This window comes from Melanerpes formicivorus, unplaced genomic scaffold (genome assembly GCF_026170545.1).
Source record: "Melanerpes formicivorus ecotype bairdi unplaced genomic scaffold, bMelFor1.0.p_v2 SCAF_9, whole genome shotgun sequence".
Classification (NCBI taxonomy): Eukaryota; Metazoa; Chordata; class Aves; order Piciformes; family Picidae; genus Melanerpes; species Melanerpes formicivorus.
Genome location: NW_027142361.1, coordinates 26600351 through 26611495, shown reverse-complemented (window position 1 = coordinate 26611495; position 11145 = coordinate 26600351). Strand labels below are relative to the sequence as shown.

Here is an 11145-nt window from a genome sequence, read left to right as displayed (position 1 = left end):
CACGCTTCTCCCCACTTCCATTCCTATCATCTGGGGGCTCCATCTCATCTGGCTGCTCCCATCCTCATTCTCCCCCTCTGCTCCAGTCCCAGCTTTCTCACCCCTGACTCTGCTCCAAATCCAACTGTTGCACCCTTGACTTTCTCCCATGCTTCAGCTCCTCTTGCTGAGCTGTGAGCATGCTGGGGAGAGAGTAGAACCCCCCCAGGACACGGCAGGTTCTGCCTTGGAGGGACCTGCAGGGGTGATGCATCTACAGGCTCACATCCATTATAAAGATTTATAACTAAATGTATAGAAGCTCAAGCTCGGATCCCTCTCATTTACTTGCGGATGTGATAAGGTTTGTCCAGGACATCCAGACTGTATTTCTCATTCTGAAAGCTGAAGACTCCACAGGTATGGAAGTAAAGAGTTAACTCTTTATATTTCTATTCTGATGAGGGCCACAGGACTTACATTTTCTCCCTAGTTTCCCACCTCCCTCAGTCATCAAGCTGGGCATTTCTTTATCCAAACAGAACAAGCTTGGCTGAGGTATTAATTGCTCAGAACAAGATCTTTATTGATTAGTATAAGGATCAATCACTTTATCTGCAGGCTGCTCTATTAGAGCTGCCTGTGCCTGGGGTATTTAGCTAAGAGATATCTGTTCTGGGTCCTGGGGATTTTCACAGAGTCGTCCAAGGTCTCTCTAGCAGCAGGTGGTGGAGACAATTCAAATGAAGTGAGATGGAGAAGGGTCCCTGACCTCCTCTCTAGCCCCAGCAGTCACCAGTGATCTGCATCTTCAAGGGGACTTGATGCAAGAGAGACATGAGGGGGGAGCTCTCCTGAAAATACTTGAGGCATGCCTGAAATGTCTGAAAAATGTCTGTCTGAAAATGAGGTAACACAACCTTTTGCCTCATGGGGTTTGATTCTTTGTGACTTCACCAGGCCCAACAGTGTGGACAAACCCACTAGGGCTACAGTGGTGGTGGTGGTTACCAAAACAACATCCTTTGGGAGATGGAGAAGAGAAGGCTCTGGGGAGACCTTACAACTACATTTCAATATCTGGAGGAGACCTACAGGAAGGCTGGAGAAGGACTTTAGAAGGCCTTGTAGCAAAAGGACAAGGGGCAAAGGTTTGAAATTGGAGCAGGGCAGATTTTGGTTGGGCATCAGGAGGAAGTTCTTTTCAATGAGAGTGGTGAAATACTGCAACAGGTTGCCCTGGGATGTGGTTTGAGGCCCTGTCCCTGGAGACCTTCAGGATCAGCCTTGATGTGTCCCTGGGTATCCTGATGTAGTTGGAGGTGTCCCTGCTGACTGCAGGGACAAGATGACATTTGAAGATGCCTTCCAACCTGATGCAATCTGTGAATCTGCCCAGAAAGGTCTTTTGGCCAACTGGAACATCTTCATCTTTCTGTCTGGTTTCACTGGTCACATTTTGCAGGAGCATCTTGCAACCAGGTACCATTTTTCATCCCCAGATTGATGAAAGTCAGGCAGCACCAGCCTCCCTCACTCCCACTCCATCACCTTTTCTTCACTTCCCCTTCAAAATTCCCACCATAAATAGGTAAAATTACCATGGGTGGAGGGAAGGGAGAGAAAAATAAATAAATAGAAAGAAACACCCAAAAATGGGGCAGAGGCTGGAGGGCTTCAGCTGGAGGAGTCTCTGGCAACCCAGCTCTAATCATCTCCCTCAAACTCCTGCTATCAAAGCTTGGCTCAGAATATCTAATGTAAACGAGCTTCCACACATAAATAACGTGCCACATCTGGCTGTTTGGGGTTTATAGCATCTTGGCTACCGAGCGATTTATAGAGGGCGAGCTTGTTACAGAGCTGGGCCAGGGGCAAGTTGCGGGCTGGGAGGTGTGAAGGAGTGAGGTGGGAGTGGGAGGATTTGGGCAGAACCCAGGGGTGGGGAGGGTCCGAGTTCCCCGCGCCGGCAGAACAGCAACATCTTTGGGGAAGGGAGGGGGCTGAGGGGAGGGATCTGCCCCCCGGGGGAAGAGGGGCCGGCTCAGCGGCAGGGCCGGGGCAGGCTTAAAAGAGCCATCCAGGAACCGACGTGTTTGCGCTTATAACCAATTTATGACGGCGGAACATATGGCCGGTGTTTCTCCTGGCGTCACCCGCCGGGGAGGAAAGCAAACAGACCGGGCGATGTAAAACCGGAGCAGGAGGAAGGCAGGAAGGAGCCGACCGCCCGGCACAACCACCGAGACAATGCGAGAGGCGCAGAGCCACCGGGGCCGTCCTCAGCACCCCCCCGCCCGTGCCTAAAGGCCATCCCCGCCTCTGGGCCCCAGGTGAGCCCCGCCGCTATGGGGAGGGAGGAGGCGAAGGGGTCTTCCGAAAAAAAAAAAGAAAGGAGGGGGCGGTCGGGGGCAATCCGGGAGCAGCAGGTGGGAAGGAGCTTGGGGACCGGGGGGGGGGGGGGGGGGGGGGGGGGGGCGGTGTCAGGTAGACGTTGGTGCTGAGCTGAGCGGAGCGGGGGGGTGGTGGCCCCCTGCCCCGACGGCCCGGCCCGCCCCCGGACCAGGGAGGGGGAGAGCCGGTGTTGCTTACCCTCACGCACCCCCACCCCCCTCAACCCTGCCCCGGTGGCCGGACACTTCTCGGCTGCGTCGGCAGAGTACGCCAGAGGACCGGGAATGGTTCCGTCCTCCGGCCCAGGCTCTGCCCGCCGCGCCCCGTCGCTCCATTCCCTCTAGCTCCACTCCTTCTCTTCCCGAGGGGTGCCCAAGCCACACGTGTGCTCCCTGACTCGGGACCAAGACCTTGGTTTGGGTCCTCCCCACCCTGGGTAGATCTTTCTCCATCTTTCTTCCGAAAAGAGAAGCCTAGAAAAAAAGGAGCCTGACCCTATTCCCCCTTGCTGCGGTGCCTTCCTCGGAAGATCGCCGGTATTCCGGAGTCTTCTTCGGAGGATCCCCGGCATCCCTGAGTCTTCCTCGGAGGCTTATCGTGGATGCCCACTCGTGACAGAAACCCACCTCTAAGCCTCTCCATGTTGTGCGGGCGAGCGGGAGAAGTGAATTCAGATAAGAAAAGTGCCCCCAGCCTCAAATCCTCCCCCATTTCCATCGCCTCCGGGGCAAACGGCTCGGGATCTCCCTTTCCCGAGGAGAAATAGTTCGGACAAAGCTTAATCTCATTGCGACACGTTCAATTATCAGAGAGAGAGGGAACGAATGCAGCCGGAGGGTTCGAAGCGTTTGCCCGTCAAATTAAACAGTTTATAATAGAGTGGAAAGGGAAGAGAGGCCCCGGGCCAGGCTTTGGAGATGGAAGGGGGGGGGGGGAATTAAATAAGACAAATAAATAGCAGGGTCGGGCTGCGGGGGTTGCGGGCTGCCGGCTTTGTGCTCTCCTCCCCAAACTGCCTCCTCCACTATGGGCAATATTTTCAAAGATCTCATTAAAGTGCATTTATCAAAGCCCTAACATGTGCCCTCCGGCTCTGACATAACCCCGGGAGCCCCCTGGGAGGAGGAGGGGGCCAAAAGAAAAGCAAAAACAAAAAAATTTTTAAAAAAATTAATAAATTCCAATTTCTATTACAATTCGCCACCTCGGGAGGGTGGCCGGGGGGCAGGCAAGATCGGGATCTCTTTATTCCTAAGTCATATCGGTGAACTGGAAAGATTTCTCCGTCTTTGAAGCTTCAGGAGGAAGGAGATAGAGTAATCGTGAGAATAGTAAAGCTAATTTAGATTCCTATGTCCTGGTGAAGATTTAATTGTCTGCGGGAGAAAGGCAGCCCGGCGACGGGATTTTGAGGGTGGCAGGGGCTTTCTCTTCAGCTTCAGCATCCATAGGGAAGGCTGGGTGCCGGCTCCCTGTCTGTGTGCCAGGGCATCTTTCCCTTTCTCTTCTCTTTTTTCCCTTTTTTCCTCCTTCTTTTCTTTCCTCGTTTTCCTTCCTTCCTCCCCCCTGTGTTCTTCTTTTTCTTTTCCCTCTTCCCTTCTTTCTTCCTTTTTCTTTCCCCCCCTTTTCCCTTCATTTTTCTTTCCCACTTTTTTCTTACTTTTTCTTTCCCCCTTTTCTTATTTTTTTTTCTCCTCCCTGTTTTCTTTTTTTTTCTTTCCCCCCCTTCTTCTTTTTCCTTTGCCCCTTTATCTTCATTTTTCTCTTCTTTACTTTCTTTCTTTCTTTCCTCTATCTCCCCCTCCTCGCGCCCCCCAAAACATCTTTAAACACCTTTATCAATACCGTTTTTCTAGCCGTGAAAAGAGACGGGAATTTCACCCAGCAGAAACTCCCAGCCCTGCACCCTTACCATTAAGTTCTTGACAACGACAGAGGGCTTTCAGAAAACACGATTTTTTTCACCCTGCTCCCACATCCCCAGAGCCGGGATGCCGGTGTGAAGGGTGCTCCTGTGCTGGCCGAGGATTCCCCGGCCCTGCTCCCCTTCCCGCGGCCTCCAAACCGGAAGCCGAGCAGGCAGCAGCTCTGCGGAGCTGCCGCTTCAGCGCTGGGGAAATGCTGTTTAGATACCTCCGTGCGCAGCTCACAGAGGTTATCTTTAGAATCCATAGTTTAACTTTCGTATGTTTGGGTTGGTTTGGAGGGTTATGGCCAACAAAAGATGTTTTCTATAGAAATGCGGCTCCCCTTTCCCCCCACCCCACTTTAAAACAAAGAGTGTGTTCCTTACCAGGGATGGTCCCGAGGTGAAGCTCCTAACAACAATTACTAGGAGCTTCGCTTCCCTTTCCCTATTTATTTCAAGTGCAGCTTGAGAGATAAAACAAACCTGTTCCCCTGACAAAGCCTTTGTGTGGGCTTCGCTGATCCGCACCCAGCGGTACCTTTTCTGTTTTGTTTATTTGTGGTCTGGAGTGAGGGAAAACAATAGCTCGCACCTCTGCTCTAATCAGACAATAAACTAATCCACTTGACGGGCTGTTATCGGAGAGGCGATGCGGGATGGGTTAGAGGTCAGGGCGAGCGAACCGCGCAGGGAGGGGGAGGATAGAAGAGAACTCGTGCCAAGCACTGCCTAATTCATTTATATATATTATATATAATGTATCTACATTATATCGCTCGGCAGCGAAGAGGATGAAGTGAGGGACATAGGTGTCTTAAATCAGAGGGAGGGGATCCGGCGTTTTGCGGGGAACAGAGCAGCAATGGAGCCAGCAAAGGCATTTCGCCGTTTTCAAACCCCAGCCTCTGGGCGGCCTGCGGTGTCGGCGTCCCCACTCCGCCTGCCCCCCCCCCCTTTTGTGGGTTCAGGAGGAGAGGCCCATCCTCCCAAACTCTGGGCCCGCTTTGGCGTGTCCCCACCACTACCAATCTCTCCGTGGCGCAGGGAGATGCTCATAAAGGCTCTTGTATCTCCACTGAGTGTCTCTTGCGGGGGGGGGGAGGGGGTAGGAAAGGCAAAACAAGCTTTAATGTCTCCAAAATCAACCCATGGTGGGGAGGGGACTGCCCAAGCAGCTCAGGGCGGGACACACATGCACACAAACAGGGGAGTGTTTGAGCTGCCTGTCAAAGCAAACAGGTAAACCCTGCTCCCCCCCTCTCAGAAGCACTTCTCCCGGAGTGCAGACACTCGGCCTGCCTACACGCACCGCGCCGACGGTCCTCCCAGGGGACTTGTGCAAATAACCCCGGGGGAAACGGGCTGGGGGGCGGGGGGGGGTGGGGGGGGTGGTGTGGTGGTTGGGGAGCCTGCCGCTCCATCGGACCCCTTCCTGCCCTGAACAGCCCTTGGTCTTAACACTGAAGCATCCCCCCGGCTTGGGGGGAGGGGGGCAATGGGCTCCAGATGGAGTGGCACGAAGGGTGATGAGAGGAGCATCTCCCTCCCCACCCGCCTCTGCCGCGATGGCCGCCGAGCTCGGGTTCCACCTCCCCAGCAGCATAGGTTCGGGCATACGACTGGCCCCCGTGACCCCTCCTGACGTCAAAGGGTCCGAGCATCTCTTACGTCAGCCCCCGCCGCTGACGTCACAGCGTCCTAGGCTGCTCATTCAGTGCGAAGGGAAAGTGGCCTCGGCTGATAGAGTAGGATCCCTCCCCACCCTATGCCAGGCCGCGGAGAGGGGGCCACGGTCCGTCGATGGGGGAGCCTTTGGGTGCCAGCCAGCGGCACTCCCAGGGGCAGCATCCTGCTTCCCCAGGCTGAGCTTCCCGGTCCCCCAACCACCATGGGTACCCCGCTGCACCGTCGAATCCCACGTTTGCAGAACGCTCTGCCCGTGTTGTGGCATGTGCCAATCGGTTTGGGTTGGGGTAAGGTGGGGGGGAATTATTACTGCTGTTGTTATTTTAAGTCCGGGTCTCCCGCCGCCCCGGGGATGCTTTGCCCATTCCTTATCCCCTGCTTGGCTTCTGCAGGGCTTCTTTAATTCGAGAAGTTCTGTCGCGCTAATGTTCTATCACTGTCGCGACTGCCACTGTTATTCCAGATATTTGGTTTATTTTTTTAGGGAAGGAATTAAAACCCCATCCTGCCCATCCACCGGGTGGATGGTAGGGGGTGACGAATAAATCCCTGGATAAACCCGAGATTTGCTGGAAATAAGAGCTCTGTGCCCGGTGCGTGGTCCCGAGCCCCTCCCGCGGGACAAGGGGAGCAGGCACTTGGGCGGGGGTGTCTCAGCCTGAGGGGTTCCCTCGATAGCGAGGAAGGACTCCGAAATGGATGAAGAGATAGCCATTGAGCGCGGTTGAATACCATGACAACTAGGAACAACCTCAGATTTATTCCCAACAGTTAGGACGCATTGAAAGAGGGCGTCAATCACGTATTATTTCGCCACTGAAATAAATGCAAAAACTGCTCCTAGACAAAGGGTTCCAACAGAAGCCGGACATTTGTCTACATTGCGGACATTGTTTCCAGCTTAGCCATAGGGTTGTATTTGTGATTTGCGCGGGTCCGACCACCCAGGATGTGCTCAGGGGCTCGCTTAAAAAAAAAAAAAAAAAAAAAAAAAAAAAGGGGTAGTGGTGGAATCCCTGGGCATTGTCAGCCACATCACATACTTTATGGGAGGCAGACTGGGGGCTGGGGGAGAAAAGATGGGGGCGAGCGGGGAGGGAGGGGAGGGGAAGGTGCGAATACAATGATGAGGATGATTGAGGGACCGGCTTCCTCTTCTTCCACCACCAGTATAAGCCCCGTTCTCGCTCCCTCCTTCTGGAAGAGGAAATTCGGGCAACTTTTCCTTCCCAGAAATAAAGGTGGTGGTGGTGGTGGTGGTGGGTGGTGGTAAGAAGCCACTTCCCAGATTGTAGCGGCCCCACCAGCCACAAACCATCATCCCCGTGCATAAGACCGTCCCGGGGCGGGATCTGACTGCGGGGCTGTTAGGGAAAGGAAGAGGATAGAAAGGGGAAGGGTCCTGGGAAGGGGGAAGGAAGAGGATACAAATGGGAAGGGGAAGGAAGAGGATGAAAAGGGGAAGGGGGGAAGGGAGGAGGAGAAAGGAGAAAAGCAAAAAGGAGTGGGAAAAGGGAAGGTCCAGGCTGTGTCTGGCGAGGGAGAGCACGGCCAAGGGTCCTCGACAAGTGCAGGAGCAGGAGGAAAGGAGTAAAATTGAAATAAAAGTTAGTGGCAGAGAGATAGAGAGAGGAGAAGTCGGGGATGAGGGGCGGTCTGTAGCCCCGCGTCGGTCAGTCGGAGTCTCTGCGGCTATTCCGCCGGTGGCTCAGTTGGTAGTGCATAAAACCCTTAATGGGAAGGTCGTGAGTTCAAGCCTGCAGTGGGCAGTAATGTCCTCCTACTCTAGTCATGAGGTCTGTGGTGACAGGTTGGACTCGATGATCTTTGAGGTCTCTTCCAACCTTAGTGATACTGAATACTGTCCTCCCTACTGATGCTGCAGTAGGCTTCGCGGCTGCCGGCTCCGTATGTGTAGCACCTGGTGATCCGACCTTCCAAAACACCTGTTCGGGAAAGCAACCCCTATTTTATCCTCCTCCTTCCCCAGGTCTTGAGGTAAAAAAAGAAAAAGAAAAATTTTAAAGAGTAGCATAAATTAATTAATTCAGTCATATTAGAAACTCCGTTGGGCTCCAGTCCGTTAAATTAACTAAACGGGTGGGTTTTATTCCCCTAGAAAGAGGCAAAATCAATGAGACCTCTTCAAATAAAGCACACACACCCCACTCCACCCCCCCGCCTCACAGTAATCACCTCCCGGATCTCCCCGGGTCGTGACTGAGGATCGCGTTTTGCCAGTTCGGTTAATTTCGCAGCAAACTAGAATCAATTACTTGCTGTTTAATTTCCAGCGTTCATCCCTAAGCCTCAACCAAAATATTGACCTAGGCGGTTTAGATACGTTGGTCTCCTGCCATCTGAGCCGTTTACGGTCTCGCACGGGGCTTGGAGCTCGTCCCCCGCACAAAAAGAGCGCTGTCCGGGCTTTGCGTGGGCGCGCAGGTTGCGCGGGAGGGGTGGGAAACCGCGCAAGCAACATCCCTCCCTCCTTATCACACCCCCATACACACACATAATCGGGTTTGTTTGGGGTTTGGTGTTTTGGTTTTTTTCCCTCCCTGCTTTTCATTGTGGAAAACACACTTCGGAGGGTGAGGAATATAGGGCTGGTTCGAGGCTCTTTGTATGTAAATAGTGTGTTTAACAAAACAACATAAAAAAAAAAAAAAAAAGAAAAAAAAAAAAAGGGGGAGGGGGGGAGGATGGAAATCGCAGCCTCCCTCCCCGGCTACCACACACAGACACACGCGCGGAAGGGCCCTCCCCACGCCGGTAATTAACTGACACGTTATACCACTCATCACCAATGGTGGAAGCTCGGAGCTCGCCCAAAACCCGCAATTTCACATCTGCAAACACTGTCTTCATCCACTTGACTTCCAGGACCCGCCCACACGTGGCCAACCTTTCCCGGGTCTAATGTGGGTTTTTTTCTCCCCTCCTCTCGGCAGGTTCATGTGTGGGGACCAGCCTTATATGGACTGTTCGCTCCAGCAATGGCTCGGGTTTTTCCAGCACAGGCACGGGTTTGAAGAGCTCAAACAAGATCCAGAAGTGATTTTTTTTTTAAAACCTTTTTGGTTTTTTTTAGCACCCCCTTTCCCCCCCTCTCCCCCCCTCCCTCGCCCCCCCCCCTTTTTTTTTTTTTTTTGTTTTGTTTTGTTTTGTTTTGGTTGTGTTTGGCGTGTCTTTCCCCCTTTCCCCCTTGGAGTTACAAACTATTTCCGACGCCAGCTGCTGCTCCCGCTCTCTGAATTGCCCCCCCACTCCCCCCCCACATCCCACATCCCTACCCCCGCCTGCTCTCCGTGGCAGAACAAACCCCTGCAAACCATCACCACTGCTGCGGCCGGGACTCCGCCACTTCTTTGGCACAACCTCCACCCTCCCCCCCCCCCCCCCGTTATTTTTTTCTATAAATCCCGATTATTATATTTCTCCCCCACCTTCGTCCCAGTCCCCACCACCACCCCCCGCCGCAGCCTGCCGTGCGCAGTGGGGACTGCCCGTGACACGGCGGATCGGCGAAGCTGCTCCTCCAACTTTCCAGTCTAAATTATAGCCGGAACATGTCTCTGACCAACACAAAGACGGGTTTTTCGGTGAAGGACATTTTGGATCTCCCCGACACCAACGATGAGGACGGTTCGGCTGCGGAGGGAGGCGAGGAGGAGAGCGAGACGCCAGAGCCGCCCAAGAAAGCCGGGAGTTTTGGGACAAACCCCCTTGGACACTGTTCAGACTCTGCCTTTGAAGAATCCTTTCTATGATAATAGCGATAATCCCTACACGCGTTGGCTGGCGAGCGCCGAGGGCATCCAATACTCCCGTGAGTACCGGCAACAGGGCACCACCGCGACGAGCATCCCCGCGCCTGCGGGGGCTTCCCCGGGCGGTGACGGGGCGAGCAAGTACCACTCGCCACGGCTGGCTGAGCCTCCGTTGGTGCCTCCATCCCTTCCCCAAGGCTGGGGAGAACCGCGCTGACCCGGGCCGGGCTGCGGGGAGCGGCGAGATGGATGCGGGAAGGAGGCGGGGAGGGGGGGTGCGGAGGCGGCGAGGGGGATGCAGGAGGGATGCAGAGGCAGAACGTACCACCCTCGCTAACGGAGCTCTCCCCGCAGTGCATGGACTGACGGGCGGCGGCGGCCAGGACCCCTCGGCCAAATCCCCAGAGCCGTCGGCCGACGAATCTCCCGATAACGAGAAGGAAGCGTCGGGCGGTGGGGACGCGGGGAAGAAGAGGAAGAGGAGGGTGCTGTTCTCCAAAGCACAGACCTACGAGCTGGAGCGGAGGTTCCGGCAGCAGAGGTACCTGTCGGCGCCAGAGCGGGAGCATCTGGCCAGCCTGATCCGCCTCACCCCCACCCAGGTGAAGATCTGGTTCCAGAACCACCGCTACAAGATGAAGAGGGCCCGGGCCGAGAAAGGTATGGAAGTGACTCCTCTTCCCTCCCCGCGGCGGGTGGCCGTGCCAGTCTTAGTCAGGGACGGCAAGCCCTGCCACACGCTCAAAGCTCAGGACTTGGCAGCGGCGACTTTCCAGACGGGAATCCCCTTCTCCGCCTATAGCGCCCAGTCTCTACAACATATGCAATACAACGCCCAGTACAGCGCTACCAGCAACCCCCAGTACCCCACAGCACACCATTTGGTACAAGCTCAGCAGTGGACTTGGTGAAGGCTGGAGGGGAGAGCGCAGACACGCACACACTACCCACACACGGGAAAAAAAAAAAAAAAAAAAAAGAAAGAAAGAAAGGAGAAAAATCCACAGATAATAAAGAGAGAGAGAGAAACAGACAGACTGATGCTCCCCCCTCCAAACAAAAAAAAAGAAAAAAGGAAAAAAAAAGAACCAAACTGCGGGGGAAGCAGTGGAGGGGGAAGCGCTATTATTATAATTGCTATTATTATTATTATGGTTCTTTTCTTTTTTTTCCCTCTCCCGTTTATTTTCCCCTCCGATTTTTTAAATTTTTTTTTTTTTTTTGGTGGGGTCTCGATTTCATTTAAGGGGGGAAGAAGGAGGGTTGGGGGTAGGGGGGAAAGGAGGGGAGGTGGTTTTTGTGCGTCATTGGTTTACAGGAATTTTTTGCGCCATTCAGAGTGGTCCCTGTCTACCTACAACTAAAATTAAAAAAAAAAAAAAAAAAGGGGGAAAAAAGAGGAAA

At 53.9% G+C, this 11145-nt stretch overlaps 1 protein-coding gene across 1 annotated transcript; it reads left to right on the top strand.

Annotated features, from left to right (window-relative positions):
• The first annotated feature begins 9420 nt into the window (after nt 1-9420).
• On the top strand, nt 9421-10965 carry NKX2-2 (NK2 homeobox 2). The gene is given in 3 exon segments (XM_068142896.1): nt 9421-9675; nt 9677-9800; nt 10096-10965. Coding segments are annotated over 3 exon segments (816 nt in total). The 5' UTR covers nt 9421-9540; the 3' UTR covers nt 10653-10965.
• Nucleotides 10966-11145: the final 180 nt, after the last annotated feature.